Source organism: Mauremys mutica, chromosome 11, assembly GCF_020497125.1.
Source record: "Mauremys mutica isolate MM-2020 ecotype Southern chromosome 11, ASM2049712v1, whole genome shotgun sequence".
Taxonomy (NCBI): Eukaryota; Metazoa; Chordata; order Testudines; family Geoemydidae; genus Mauremys; species Mauremys mutica.
In genome coordinates this window covers 63,536,547-63,553,037 of record NC_059082.1, presented here as the reverse complement: position 1 = coordinate 63,553,037, position 16,491 = coordinate 63,536,547, and the positions used below count along the sequence as shown (strand labels likewise).

The 16,491-nt window shown below is 40.2% G+C and overlaps 1 protein-coding gene across 15 annotated transcripts in view; it reads right to left on the bottom strand.

Moving 5' to 3' along the window:
• The window catches only part of CLEC16A (C-type lectin domain containing 16A), a 204,653-nt gene that overhangs the window by 106,639 nt on the left and 81,523 nt on the right, over positions 1 to 16,491 (bottom strand). For all 15 annotated transcript variants that reach the window (XM_044978772.1, XM_044978771.1, XM_044978778.1 and 12 more), the window contains 5 exons: positions 14,940 to 15,062; positions 11,937 to 12,046; positions 6,550 to 6,594; positions 4,182 to 4,232; positions 1,041 to 1,169 (listed from right to left, as the gene is read on the bottom strand). In XM_044978772.1, coding sequence (XP_044834707.1) covers positions 1,041 to 1,169; positions 4,182 to 4,232; positions 6,550 to 6,594; positions 11,937 to 12,046; positions 14,940 to 15,062 — 458 coding nt within the window. The remainder of the gene's footprint in view (positions 1 to 1,040; positions 1,170 to 4,181; positions 4,233 to 6,549; positions 6,595 to 11,936; positions 12,047 to 14,939; positions 15,063 to 16,491) is intronic.

Below are 16,491 nucleotides of genomic sequence, written 5' to 3'. Positions count from 1 at the left end.
CTCTCTCCCTACTCCCACCGGACCCTGTTCTGTTTTATCCAATGGTTACGTCTTGCCAAACTAAGATTATGTCTTTGGGGCAGAAAAAGTATTTTGCTACATCTATACGTCTAGCAAAATGGAGCCAGGTTGGGGCTTCTGGTTGGTGCTTCATGCTGCTACTGAAGGGTGAATTAGATAGTGAAGCAAACTTTTGATTTTGGTACAGGATAAAAACTACAAGTATGGTTAACAGCATGAGATCAGGAAACGAAAACTTACAGTCTCTCATTCTAAGCTTCTGGCAAACAGAGGCTAGGGACACTATCCCTGCCCATCCTGGCTAATAGCCATTGATGGACCTATCCTCCATGATCTTATCTAGTTCTTTTTTGAACCCTGTTATAGTCTTGGTCTTCACAACAATCCTCTGGCAAGACTGACTGTGTGTTGTGTGAAAAAATACTTTCTTTTGTTTGTTTTAAACCTGCTGCCTTTTAATTTCATTTGGTGACCACTAGTTCTCGTGTTACAAGAAGGAGTAAATAATTCCCTATTTACTTTCTCCACACAAGTCATGATTTTATAGAATATCATATCCCCCCCTTAGTCATCTCTTTTCCAAGCTGAAAAGTCACACTCTTATTAATCGTTCCTCATATGGAAGCCGTTTCAGACCCCTAATAATTTTTGTTGCCCTTTTCTGAACCTTTTCCAAATAAAATAGAGAAAACTCCATTGCCCAAATACAAATTAAAGTTACCATATACAAGAAATACTGTAGAGAAAACATTTCTGTAATGGATGGGGTATGAACTAAGTGACCTAACTGGGTCTTTTCCCATCTTTAGTTTTGATTCTATGATGTAATTTCCAGTATATTGGCCAAAAATACTTTAAGAGTTCATTACTATATGGATAATAGTCATAAGTTTAGCTGTTTAATTGATGTTCTGTGTTGACATAACATTTTTCCCATGGAAGGTGCAGACAGTTGCATATTTAGGGAAAGTCTTAAGTGTCATTTCACCAAAGGATTTAAGAAAAGTAGGCTCACTCACTCTTCGTGTTCTTTCCACATCTCCACATGGCAGTCTCTTCACAAAATCAATACCAGTTAGTGGTGTCCCCGTTGGTGGGAGCAGAATGGAGGCATCCATCATCAAGTACTCCACATTCATGGGCTTACTCTATGAAAATAATTCCACATTCAGCATACATTACAGCAATAAAAGAGTTTGAAAATTCACTTTCAAATGCAACTTACCACTTCTAACAAACCCCAGAAGCAGCATACATGATATTTTCAGGACTCTTGATATGGTGTGTGCGCATAGTGTGATGGGGCAAGGCCAGATGGCTACAGTAAAGTAGTGAGGAACAGTTATGTTAGCCTCAGGCTAAACAAATCCCTGGTACCATGGTAACCAAATGGCAGTTGCTCCAGGTTAATCAAGACACCTGGGACCAATTAAGATCCTTCTAGAAGGCAGTGGAGATAGCTACATTGATTGGGACACCTGAAACTAATCAAGGGCTGGCTGGAACTAATTAAAAGCCTTCCAGTTAGTCAGTGAGATGCGCGTGTGAGGAGCTGGGAGCAAGAGGTGCAAGGAGCTGAGAGTGAGAGGGTGTGCTGCTGCAGGACTAAGGAGTATAAGCGTTATCAGACACCAGGAGGAAGGTCCTGTGGTGAGGATAAAAAAGGTGTTTGGAGGAGGCCATGGGGAAGTAGCCCAGGGAGTTGTAGCTGTCATGCAGCTGTTACAGGAGGCACTATAGACAGCTGCAATCCACAGGGCCCTGGGCTGGAACCCAGAGTAGAGGGCAAGCCCAGGTTCCCCCCAAACCTCCCAACTCCTGATCAGACACAGGAGGAATTGACCCAGACTATGGGTTCTACCAGAAGGGAAGATCACTGAGGTGAGCAAATCCGCCAATAAGTGCAGGACCCACCGAGGTAGAGGAGGAACTTTGTCACAATAAATATAGATATAAAATTTAAACCAAATATACTCTATGTCAATATTTGCTCATCAAGGTAAAGCCTGGCTTTTTTCCCCTAAAAGTGGACCAAATAAATAAAATCCCAAACTTATGAATTTATTGATGTACTGCAGTGCACCCAAAAAAGGAAAGAGCATTACAGTGCATATAAAACAGATGTTAATATGTATTTCTAACATTTTAAATTTGAAGTTTGCCTACAGAGTACATGTTTTTTTCAAATGGTATCCCAAAGAAAAGGGGAAAGTAGGATGGCAGACAACTGAAGCCGACTCTTGTTATGATGATGTGCCTCCAGATGCTGCAAAATAAAACAGCACTGAAACAGATAAGGATCCAGGCACTGTAATCTCAAACTGGTGTTTGCCACAAGCAAAGGTTCTCAATGAAGGTCCCCATAGCTTGCTAATGGGGCGGAGCGGGAGAGGGGGAGAAAAAGAAAAGAAACAGGCTTCTCAGCATCATACACCTTTTGAAGAAGTTCCTAGGGTATCTAAAATGTTGCATAACTCAGTTAAAACTGTTTTAGTGAATAAGAAATTTGGTGGGTATTAATCTGCAAGATTAAAATAGCAGAAAAAACAACATGGAAGTCTAAATTAATGATAATGCTATTGTGAATGCATAATTACAAGAAATGAACAGCTCTGAGATAAGGTGAACCAGCTATCCTAAAGATAAAATCACATTCAGGAACAAAGTTTATCAGGTTTCTTACTGATAAAGGTGAATGAATTCAAAAATGAAGCTAACATTTCAAAGTACGGTTCTACCCTGGAAAAGTAAAAATGCAGATATGGCACCATCTGACTCAGATCTGCTGATGCTGGTGAAATACAACTTTTTACTCCTTGGCCTTGCAGAGACAGCAGTGAGCGAGCTGGTTTCTACTCCTCCTGCTTCAACAGAATTATTCACTATGAACAAATCATATACCCTTGTGTTAAAGGCAACAGAGATGCACAGATGTCATGGAGTACCTCATTTTGCCTAAAGAGCCTCTGTTACAATGATTGTGCTTGAAGGAGAGAATGAATCTTGACTTCTCATCTGCTAGTGTAAATCAGAAACAACTCTAGTCAAGTTAACAGATTTACATCAGTCTAATGTTGGCATAAGGTGGGAGAAGAATCTGGTTCATAGATCTCAGAACGTGTTTGCAGAACTGCTAGAGAACAACTTTGATCTCATAGCAATGGACTCAGTTCCAAGTAGGGAGGCAATACACATGGAACCATCCAGCACTAGTTTTTCAGGCACTTTTCAGAATAGAACCACACCACCGTTCAATGAAAGCTACACAATACTCAAAGATCGGAGGAAACATTTCAGAATATTTCCAACCTCCCCACTTTGAGAAGACTCATGAGGTTCCTCCGAATATTAAAATATTTTTTTGTAATATACGAACTGTAGGTTGTACACTTTAATATGAGACTTAAATAATATCAGGAGGCACAACAATTAACAGGACAAAATATTTGTGACACTAGCAGTCTGGCAACCCAAAATCAGAGATGTCCAAACACTGTTTTAAGACATGATGTTTATAGGTTAAATATTAAATTTCTGCAAAATCAGGAACTGTTCTCTGGCCAGCATTATGATTATAGCAAGGTCAACTGCCACTAGTATCAATGCTGAGAAAAATCAGTTTTAATTAAAACGGTCTAAACTTGAGTTGACAAGGTATAAATCATGAAGAGATTATTACACAGGGTGTTATGCTGCTGGAAGTGCTATCTTTCAAATATGATGTAAAATCCAGGCTCTGTTGTTAGTTGCAATCCACAGGGCCCTGGGCTGGAACCCGGAGTAGATTCCATTCCCCATTTCACAAGAGAAGCGGTGTTTACCCAAACTGAGATCTAGCATGGAAACCAGGGTTATTTACATTCTACACAATTCACAGAGGAAAAGAGGATTTTTTTTTAATTTTTTTTTTTACTTGATTGGTGTTTCGGAATGCTGTTAAACAGATACTACACTTCTCAGGGGATTAAGTGATCTCTATGCTTGTTATAGAATTTTTTGTGTGGAATTTTTAGATAAAGGCTCTATATAAATGTAGGCATGCTCCTCTGAGCAAAAACACATGCTGTTTTATTATTCCAGTCCTATAAATAAAATTCTTGGTATTTTATGAAGTTTTACATCAGCATTTCTATTTTAACCTCTATTTTCTAATCACTTACTGTCATACTCCTGTATTCGTCTTCAAACATATCCAGAAAAATCTCTTCTCCCTTAAAAAAATCCAAGATATTATTTCTCCATGTATAAACATGTACATTATGGATCCTGGGTTATGGTTGAGAAGCCATCTGTTTTTCATTACACACATTTCTCATAAATCACCAGTAAATTAAAGTAAAAAGAAATCCTGCATCATTGTTCAGCACTCAACATTCTTTTAAGAACTTGCTAAAATAGGAAAATTTCATGTCTGTTCATTGTTTTGGGATATCTGACATTAATTAATCGTTAGTAGGAGTTGAAGTGTCAGACTGAATATTTCAGTTCTCTCATGATTTGTTTACAATGCACTAAAAAGTGAAATGCTGTAAACATCTCACTTAATAGGGGGAAAAAAGAAAATATTTAAGATGTTGAGAATAAATTATGAGCCATTCTAAAGATCACTGCTGAGCAAGAAGTGTCATTAATAACCATGTGTCTCCCTAACGCTGACAGAGTCCCTGATGTACTCCAATGAGGTTTAAGTTTCAGGTTCTGTTCCATTGTAAGTAGCAGAACCATGTAATAAACTACAATCATATACCTCTGATACCTTGCTTGCACTTTACTCACTAATCCACGTCTAAGACAAAATTGTTACTAACCTGTTCTGTAACTATTTTTCTTCAAGATGTGTTGCACATGTCCATTCCACTTCACGTGTGTGCACAAGCAGTGCACCAGAGCTAAAGATTTTTTTCCATTAGCAGTACTCAGGATGGCACATGCACCTTTTGCATGCTTGTGTTACCAGCTAATGGTATAAAAGATGGAGCTGCCCCCAACACACCCTCAGTTCCTTCTTACCACAAATTCCAATGTAGAGTGGAAAAGGGTTGGGTTGTGGAATGGACAAGAAGAATAGAGAAGAACCAGTACCAGTAGGCCTACCTCTTGCATGATTGAAGAATCTGGCACCGAGAATCTAGCACCGAGAGGCAGAGCAAAACTCTAGCTGCTGCACAAGTCTCAGGTGTTGTCGGCACTGAGACACTTCTTTGGCCCAGCAGTTGCTGCACCACAAGTGTCAGCACCACAGTAAGAACTGGCCTCAACGACCCAGAAGCCAGTGCCAGAGTCAATGATTCTTACAGATATATAGCAGAGGTCGGTACCAGAGTGTGTTGTCTACCTGCCATATCTGCTACTCTGAGGATAGATGACAACAGGGATCTCAGTCTCATGCCAGAATCAGATCTACCCGTATTAGAGGAACAGTGTTCATTGGATCTCATGTGTTTTTTCCTCAGCACCAGAGAAGGGGATTGGTGCCTTACCTTTGATGATGATCTTTTGGGGGTAAATGAGAATGTCCGGAGGGGCACATACAGCAGACATGGATGTATTTAGCACCTGCACCAAGTAGGAAGGCTCCAAAGATGGACGCAAGACAGCCTCCATAAAAGCATGGCACAGTCTCACCTTCCTGTTCTTTTTTGTATGCAGCTTGAAGTCTTTACAGATCTGGCAGTGGGTCTTGAATGCAGCCCTCACCCAGACACTTCAGGCACCTGGAACGAGGGTCACTCACTGGCAGAAACATCTTGCAACCAGCATAGGGCTTAAAACCAGAGGACCAAAGGCATGGCTTGGTACTGAATAGCAACACCTGACCACAAAGAGGGACTCAATGCCAGAAAACCAAGAAAAAGAAAGAAAACCTAGACAGACACACATACACATGCACTATAACTATACACAAAGATACAGAAAAAAAAACACTGATGTTTGGGAAAGACTTGAGTAAACAAGTCAACACGCTCTGACAATTAAAGGAACTGAAGGGGCCAGGGGTAGCTCTGTCCTTTATATCATCAGTCAGTAGCATGAGCATAATAAAGATGCATGTGTCACCCCAGTAGACACTGCTAAGGAAAAAACATCTCCAGCTCTGGTGGACTGCATGTGCACATGCCTGAAGCTGAGCGGACATGTGCAGTCATGAAGAATAAGCAATTTGCAATGCCCATTTTTTTCCAGTAAAGAAAACCAACCAGTATAATGATTGTTTCAAAGGCAGAATTCCTCCCTTACTCGAAAAGTTAAGCTGCCCTGAAAGCAATAGAGACACAAGGTGAGTGAGCATTCTGACTTCAGAAGTTGGTCCACCTTGTCTTTTCAATATCCTGGGACAGAAATGGCTACAAAGACATTGTATACAATATGGGCAATATAATTTACGGTATTAAATTCCATCATTTTCTTTAAATATTGTGTACACTTTTTTCTAATATATGCACACAGTGTAGTCTACCGCAGTTGGAAGAGGAAATATTTAAAATAACAAAGGATTAATTTATTTTATCCACCTCTTTAAAAAAGTACCTTATAGAAGTGCCGCAGAAGATGAACACTCTCTTCTCTTGCACCCTAGAGAGAAGAAATTGATCAGATCATCACTGATCAATACCCAAAATTAATGTTACTTACTTGCAACTAGAGTTCTTTGAGATGGACTCTGCATATTTGCACTCATGGAATGTGCACGCGGGTGCACTGAGACAGTGGCCACTGGAGCACTCATGTCCCCTCCTGCTCCTCCCCTCACCAATCCCAAATGTTCTTGAGGTCAGGCTATAAAAAGCTGTGGTGCTCCAGCCACCTCAGTCCCTTCCCACTGCTTCCTCAAGTCTAGTTTATAAGAGTCAATGAAGAGGGGAAGGTGATCAGGGAGCGCAAATACGCAGAGTCCGTCTTGACCTACAGTTACAAATAGCATACTGTTATTTCTCCTTTGCGTGGCCTCTGTATATTCCCCTACATGGGAGAGATTGGCAAGCAGTAGATGCAAAGGAAGGCAGGATGAGAAGTCCTAATTAATAAGTGATTGAAGGACTGCTCTGCCAAACTGAGCTTCAAATCTGGTCTTGAGGTTCAGACAGCAATGTTTTGTAAGAATGTGAACTAGAGCTCCAAGTTGCAGATTTACAGATTTCTAATCGGTTTGTGTCTGAGACATGGTACTGAAGCTCTGTTGGCCCTAGCAGAGTGAGACCTTATACGTTCCATTCCTATTCCTGAAGTGAACGTAAAAGCTTCTCCTGCACAGACTTTGACCCAGATAAGTAATGTTCAGGAAGACATAACTTGCCCCTTTTTATTCTAAGTAAAGGAGATATAGCTTTGGTGAATGTCTGCACTATTTACAAGGGAATGAAGAGTTAGCTAAAGCTCTTTTAACATGAAGAGCATGCAGTTTGGCTTCACCCTTCTGCACATGAAACTCAGAGAAACAGAAGTGAACTGATTAATGTGAAAATCTAACTACTTTAGGGAGTGAAGATGTACAACTATTTTGTCCTCATGAAAAAAAAAAAACTGTAAATGGTGGTTCTGCCATTAGTGCCTATAACTTGCTCAGTCACCTTGCACACAGAACTGCCTCCACGAGTGCTATTTGTATAAATGAAATAAAAACAAATTCTCCCATTGGCTCAAATGGGTGTTTCATTAAATGTGTGAGAACCAGATTTATATCCCACCAGGATGACGGTTTAATAGAAGGATAAATGTTACATCTCTTTAAAAGATTTCTTAGCTGTTTCAAGAGCAAACACATATTTATCATCAAAAGGTCAGAAGGCTGATATGGCAGATTAATGAACTGTCATTAAAGAAAGCAACAAGTCTGAGATTTTCAGCTGGAGCAAGTATTCCAGTATACACTGAATTGGGCAGTCAAAGGGGATGTATTATTACCTGCTGACACTGTGAAGCTTTTCTGTTTTAAATTGTACCATCTGAGCAGATTCTTTTCTGGAGCTCACTAAGACATTCTGAACATCAGCAGAACAAAGTAGTTCAAAGTCCATTAGAAACCTATTGCCCTTGTGGTGACATGCAGAGCGCTTTGATCTAGATGACTGACTCCGTTATCTTGTTGGATCAGTAAATCTGGAGTAACAGGCAGCATTTTGTAGGTCCCCCGGTACAGTAGGTCTGGTGACCATTGTTCTCTAGGCCAACCAGGCGTGAATAAGATTATCTTGACCTTGTTCTGATTTACTTTTCTTATGATCCCCTGCATAAGAGGATAGGAAGAAAGGCATGCAGGAATCCTTGCCTTCATTATATGCAGAATCAAAATTCAAATGCCTGTCTCTCTCTGCTCATAAACAAAACCTTTGACATTTCACACTATTTACAAAGAAGTTCCCACTGTGCTGGAGATGATGTAAGAAAGTTTTTAATGCCTAACAAATTTCTGAGCTCTAGAAGGTTTATATGTAACTTAATCTCTGGGGGATTTTAGTGTTCCCTATGCTGTGAACCAGAAGCAGTGAGGCCCCCATGTGTTGCTGGACACATCAGAGGTAACTGTTGTAAATGGAGCACGAGGGCTGAATGCCATACCACAGAAGACATTGCAAGTTGAGTGCCCCACCTCAAAAAACCACAGCACTGTCTTTGGAATGGTTAATTTTCAATACAATAGTCTGTAACTGGTTGACAGCCAGTGCTATAAGGTTCTCATTTTGAGATTAGCATATAGGGTGAGTTATTTTGAAGCTAAAAATCCCATACATTTGTGGTAGAACACTACTTAATGTCCATTCAAAAGGTAAAGAGCTTTTATAGGAGATTTGTAAGAGTAACTTTCAATTTATCAAGAACCCAGGTCTTTCAAAGGGAGTATATTCAGAAGAGAGCATTGTAAAGGTGTTCCTTTGATTACATAACCTATTGTTCAAATTGCTCACATAAATTCCCTCTTATGAGTTGCCACCAAAGACGCACATTCTGTAAATACTCTGTGGTGATTTTGCCCCACTAAATGAAGGTACTTGCGATGAGTGATTCTTCTGTTCCATATTTCCAGGTGTCCTATAAACAGAGAGCAGCAAACCACTCCTTAAGAATGGGAGAGTATGGTAGAGGTCAGCATATGGAAATTAATTTTCCTGATGAAAGTGTTGAGCTTCTTAAGGTCTAGTATAGAGTGAAGACCTCCATCTTTTTTTAGGAATCAGAAAGTACCTTGAATAGAACCCTGTGTTTTTCAATTTCTTTGGTACCTCCTCTATTCCTTGGTACTACCCTCTTTTGGGGAGGGCAAGAACCAATTATCTCAACAGGTTTTTGCAACGAGGGTTCCTGAATAGGGAATGGAAGGATGAAGAGTTTTGAACTGTATTGATATCTCTTGTAATTTCTAAAAGACACTTGCCTGTAGAAATGCAGTGGAAAAAATGATGCAGTCAGGCTCTAAATTGGGGGAAATACACTTGAATTAGTACTGGATCGTAGTTCCTGGGCAGTATGTCAAACTTTGGGCCAAAAGCCCGACATCATAGCTCTCAAAGATGATTGTTTGCACTGATTCTTGAAGTTTCTTCACACTGAAAGGGCTACTAAAGAGGATATTGTTGGTAATAACAGTCTCCTGTGGGGAAGTTGAAAAGAGGAAGACTATGATGGGCTACCTTAAAACCAGGTTTCCTCTTGGGCTGTTGCTAGATGCCCAGCAACTTGGCAGTGTGTCTTGTCTTACTTTTCCAGAAACCTCATTAGTTCTGGTACTAAAGTCCTTCTCTAAGGGAAGATGCCCAAATTTAGACGTTGTTTCTGGAATTCTTGAAGATTTAAACCAAGTGACCCTTCTGATAGATCTGTAGTTTTTGCAATTTCTAACTGCAGGGTTGGAAGAATCAGGAGATGTTCCCAAGTCATATGTTGCCACTTGCTGATCCACCATAATGATGGCATTTGCCAGTTCTCCGTTAGTCTGGGAGAAGTTCAGTAGGCACTGACATTTTCACCCAAACGTGGTATTGGTACAGCATGAACACTGCTTGTTACTTCACTACTCAAACCTAAAGTGGAGGAAGAGAAGGCTTCCCCCAACCCTCATAAATCCATCTTCTTTCCATCCTTATGTGAAGCAGTATAGAAGGACTGATCCACCTTTAGACCTCTGAACAGTCACTTATACCACCAGGGAGTTTGATGGTATGCGTGTGTTAGAATAAAAGAAGCCATTTTGGGGTAAATGAAAATAAACAGACAAATTATATCAGATATTGGTTGAACCAAAGTCGGGTTTGCCCACATGAGCATCACAAGTTGTAGAATTCCATTTAATACTGCTGAGAGACTATACAATGTCAAAGACTGTATATGAACTCTTTTCTTGAAGTAGTAGGTATTCTTGCCTCTAATTCGAGAAAGGCAACAGCATCTTCAGATGAAGATGAAGCAAAAGTGACTCCCACGTTTTCATCAAGGGATAGTCAATCATTAAATACAGGATCTGTTTCCTGAAGTTTGTGTAAAACCATCTACTCTTCACCTTCCAATGTATTATGCACTACAGTAGGGAACTGTTCTTCCTCCTTCAGTTTTACAGACAAATGCAGTATCTTTAGATGTGAAGGTTCAAAAGGAGACTGGCATTGTCTGGTGCAATGATTTGGAATGAAGGTATGAATAATGTCAAGGAGCTGGCCAATAATGCCTTCTCTGCCATGGCAGCGTTCACCAGTCTAGCCACTAATCAACAGTTTGATCAATTAATAAAAAAAAAATAATAAATATCCTTCTCTGGGGAAGGCAAGGCACTATGTGACACTGATGCTGGGAAGCCTGAAGGGCAAGCAGCACAGGGCTTAATGCCCAGCTGCTTAATTTTTGGATCTGCCATCAAGGTTTCTTCCAGGATTAATGCTTGGAGCAGCCACCCTAACCCTAAAATCCTAATATAGTATAAAGTTAGAATATGTACAGATTTTTATTAAAGATAGCTGGGCAATTTAAGGAGGATGCAGAGCAATGATCTAGAGCAATTCCTAATCCATCACGCTAGTAATTGGAAGGAACTGAATTGGCCAGAGAGCCACGCCCTCTTTCCAAGAGCACTCCAACAGGCACTTCTAGTTAAGGTTCCACTGTCTCAGCTGTATCCAGTTGGCATATCCCATGAGTGAAAATATGAAAAAGCCACCCAAAGGAGAATTATTTCCTGATAATTTCCTTCAGAAAAAAAGCTGATTATATATTAGGCATGGTTTCTATCTGCTCAGCCTCCTAATCTTCATCTTGATGAAAAGAATAGGAGTTTTGCATTTACAAAATGCCTTTCATCTGCGCAACTCAAAGTGAGTCACAAGCAATTAACTCTCACTGCACCATTGCGAGATGGGGAGCATCCAAATTTTACACAAACGCAGGGCATGTCTGCACTGCCCCGCAGTTCTGGGGGTGTGAATAGCAGTGCACACCAAAGCGCTGCCCTGTAACTGCCCCATGCAGATGCTGCATAAGAACTAAAAGGTTCCTAGTTCCCATAACTTAATTCTCTTCAAACAGGACCATGTTAATGTGAAGTAGCAACTGTTTGGTGTGCACCGCTATTTACACCCCTGGAGTCAGAACTGTGGGGCAGTGCAGAAGTGCCCTTATACGCAGCTATGTTGACACTTTCCTGAGTTCACACAGCAAGGTGATGGCAAAGCTAACTGCAGGAGTCCCAACTCCCAGTTCCTTAATCTAACCCCTAGACAGCCTCTCTCCTCAGATAGTTCTGTGCAATTAAACAAAAGGTATTTGCTGAAAAGATGGATTATATGAAACTAAATAGAACAGAATGATCTGTGCAGCTTTAGTTCATGTCCAGCTGTCATTGCAACCAACAAAATCATTACTTATGTGGGCCCTAACACTAAAACACTTTCCTTAAGGTGATGGCTAAGTAACACTAAGTAGCACACACTTACCTCAAGGCAAGCAAGGTGAACATCTTTTATAATACTGCCACTTTTAGATAATACCAGCTGCTTTAGTAATAGACAGCCCAGTTCCAGTGTTGCCAGACGAACTTTTCCATCTAAAGTAAGAGGTCAATTAGAATTCCGATGTATAGGGTATTTATTGAGGCGAAATCTCCTTTTTACTCAGAAGCTTTCCATATGTTTTCCATTTCTTCTGCCCCCTCCCCCCCGCCCCGCACACACACACCATCCCCACAATGGCCACACACAACAAAACCAGAATATACTACAATACCATGATCGACACTCAGGCACATAGATTATGACCTTTCAAAATAGTGATCTCTCAAGAGGAAGTTGAGGTTATTCCTGTCACTGATGGAGTCCACTACTTCTCTGGGAGCTGTTCAAATCACCATTGCCAGGAGACTCAGCCCCAGACACAAAATAAAAGCAAATGTTTTGGCTTTGGGCTAATCCAAACTTCAGCAAACAGGATTTTTCAAACATTTGGGGAGAGGAAACCTTAAGAGCACTCTTCTCTCCTCATCCCCAGCCCACTCCTTCAGGTTGAAAAACTGTACTACACCAGTGCAGCATTCAGGAACAGAAGCATAATCATCATCATTCACTGTCATGGACCAGGACCTCATTGTGTTGATGATATACAAACACAAGACTGTCTCTGCCCCCAATCTAAATATAAGATAACAGACAGCAGGTGGATAAAGATGAGAGACAATACATACAACAGGTGGATTGATGGGAGAGAACAAACAGCCAACATTGGTTAGCATGACAAGCAGCAATCTCAGCACACCAGCAGTCTTAAGTTTTTTCAAGGCATTAAGGAAAAGAGAGTTTTAAGGCGGGATTTGAAGGAGAACAATGAGGTGGCTTTGCAGATGTTTATGGGTAGTCCCTCCTATGCATGATGGAAAACTTGGAAGAAAACACAGGGTATTTATTTGAAAAACAACAAGTTCGCAGTTAAGGCTGGCATCGCTGAAAGAGCAGGAATGGGAGGCAACATCTCAAAAGCATATGCAACAACAGGTAGCATGGGATAGGCAGTGAATGGCCTGGAAAATGAAGACAAGTAACTTGGGTCTGGTGTGGTGGGGAAGGGGGAGCCAGCGAAGGGATGCAAAGTGGCAAGTGACAGACAAAACAGCAAGCTAGGAAAGTGATTGTTGCAGCAACATTTTAAATAGATATGTGCGAGGCAAAGATTGCCTCTGTCAAGGATGGGAGTGAGTGAGTGAGAGAGAAAAAATGTTGCTGTAGTCAAGATGAGGACTTGGATGAGAGTTTTAGTTGTGTGGATGATGAGAAATGTCGAATCTTAGTAACATTATATTATGCAGAAAATTTGTCATGTCTAGATTCTCACATCCAGGCTATGTTTAAATCTTCCAGAGAAGACGATGTTGCCCAGATTACAGGGAGGATGAGGATGTTGCCCAGTGATAGGGAAAAGAAGGAGGGTGGCAGGATTTGTGGGGGAAGATTAAGACCTCTGTTTTGGCCATGTCGATCTTAAACTGACAGCTAGACATCCATGAGATGTCAGAAGGACAGGAAGGGATTTTAGTTTAGACAGCAGATGGTGGTTCAGAGGAGAGAGAGATCTGACAATCCTCAGCATAAAGATCATAGTCTCATCCATGATTCTGGATGAGATTACTTAGAGAAAAATTGTAGAGGGAGAAGAGGACCAAAAACAAGGCCCTGTGGACCCTCATCCAAAGTTGGAGCAGGAAGAGGGAATAAGGAGACTTCTCTGAATCATGTATAACACACTATCAGTTTTGCCCAGCAGTGCTAATTATGGATTCCAAGGAAGTGCTTTTGTTTAAATAGAACCAAACAGACTCTAGCCCTGCATACCTTCCTTCCGCAAGCACATGCATGCTCAGTACATGACATCACACAGGATGTTTGAGAGAGTCACTTATTAAAACGCTGTCAGCGTATCACTGTTTATGTTCACTGAATTATATAATGTATTAGAAAAACCAGAAGTGAGGTCACTGCAGAGTGTATACATGAAATATTAGCACAAGTTAATAACTTCCCAGAATCACACCGTATTAAGTAAACAAGCATTTCAGATGTCCACTTATGCATGGCTGAGGACTTGATTGAAGTGCTTTGGTGTCGTAGCATGGGGGAGCAAAGTTGGGGAACGTTTGTTTCCTCATTGAGTCTTTCGCGGGGAGGTCAGGGTGAGAGAAGGGAGAAGGGCTGGGGGAGGCAGTGAAGAGCTAATGCTTGAACACAATGTTTCCATGAGTTACTTAATTTAGAAGAGGTGAGATGACTAGAGCCACTGGAAAAATGGGTTTGTTCCTCCCCCCACCCGCACAAATTTGAACTTTATAAAAAACTTCAGTTTTCTGATAAAAACAAAAAAATTGAAGGAAAGCAGACATCTTTAAAAAAATTAATTTAGCGGAATGCTCAATTTTGCACTAAAAAAACATTGATTGAAAATTCGTAATCAGCCTAGAAATGAAGGGCAGCTACAAACTAAGGAGCTAAATACTGCAAAAATTACACATGGAAGTAACTTTACTCGCAGCTGTAGTTTTACTGAAGTGCATGCATGCAGGATGGGACCTAATATCAGTTACTAAAATGTAAACTCTCTCTCTAGTCATTGCTTGCTGAACATTTTGCTTATGTAACTCAACAATAAGCAGGCACTCTAAGGTCTTAGGCCACCCTGTTGTCTTGAATGCAACAGCAACTATTCAGATGAAAAGCGGAATTCCTACTTACTCTGCACCCCAGTGGAATGCCACCATGTATCTCTTTCATAAGGCAGATCTGCTTATCATCTAACAAGAGCATGCTAGTTCCAGTTGAATAGCAGCAAGTCTCTTCCGCATGGGGAATGGGGCCAGTTACTTAGTACTTCAAATATTTTAAGCATTGACACTACATTTGCAGAACTTATTGCTGCACAAAAAAAGTAATCAGTTAACATGATCAAAAATGTTCTACCTGGTTGAGCAGCGTAATTCATTATCCTGATGAGCCTTTCTGCAAGCACGTGGTTGTATGAGCTTTTCTCCTCAGCATGCTGGGCTGGAAGCTGAATTCTCTCCAGCTTGACTGGGTCAATTCCTTTTTAAGTGGAAGAAAATAGGAGGATATTTTTTAGCTAATAGCTATTAAAAATTGCAATAAGTCATCTTGAAAATGCAGAGTATCATAAGCAATATAGATCTGCATTGGCATAGAGTAAAATTGTGACATTTGAATGGCTGTGCCACAGTTAGAAAAGAAAGCAACAGAAGATTGAACAAAATTTTACAACCTTCCAGGTTGGGATAGTCAAAAGGAGCCTGAGGAATGGAGGCACTCAGATCCAACTGAAATGGATGCCTAAACGTCTTCGATTCCTTAGAAAATCATTTAAAATTATTATTACTTTGTTGACAACTGACCAAGTCATCTAAGGGTCCTGCTGGAAGTCTGATTTAAGAAAACCAGAAACATTTTTTTTCCTATGTGTTAAGATGAATTTCTCTTAACAACCAACAGTTACCAGGGAACAAGCCAGATTAAAAGGCTCATAATTACAACTCCAAAATGCTAAACACACTGGCTTTTGTGAAAGTATCTACAAGAAATTAAAACAAATGCCAAGTTTTCATGCCAAGTTGGATTTCTCAGAATATGCTGGTTTGAAATATTACCCTTTATGAATAACATGTGTTACAGTAAGACCTCAGACAATGATTACAGACTGTGTTAAAAAGCTCATTGTCTTGATTCCAAGTAACTAAAACAGTTCCATAATAGATCAAAACAATGTACTCCACTTTATTGAATTTCTTCCAACCCTGAACTCCTGCTTGCTAAACCAATTCAATGTCACTTGTGATACCTTATGGTTATATCTTTTAAGTGTGCTTTTCAAAACACTTGATTTCAGTGTTTTAGTATAGCCTCACTTTATTTATTTGCCAGATAAAACTAATTCCAACAGCTTGCATGGTAAAAGTAAACATTTATTTTGTGGCAGGTATCAAATGAAGCCTGTTTAACATTCTTCTTTCAAACAGTTTTGCATATTAGTTTTGCACAGTTACACTGCTGACTGTAATTATAATTGGCTGATGCAACTGTTTTGTTTCCCACTAAAAATCTTAAAGAAAGGTTTGTTTGCAAGGGATTAAGCCATTTCTATTCATTTTGAAGTATGCAGCATTTTACCATACCCTGAAGTATGATTTGTGTAGTATGCTGGATTCAAAGCAAAGCATGCTGACTACAACAATGTAGTGGCAACACAGGATTCATGCACTCCTTCCACAGTCAGAGTACACCCAGCCATAGGAACAGTCTATTCCCCTCCACCCCTCCAATCTCAAATACTGAGTGTGGCTTGTTGTTCAAAAACATCATATTTTTACACCATAATCTTTATTACTTGTTACTGCTTGGACAATATGGTTTGAAAATTGTTAAAGACTTTATAAACAAAACTTAGGGGTATTAACAGCGATCACAAAAATGTGTGACTGACTGTGTAGTGTGGAGGGTAATT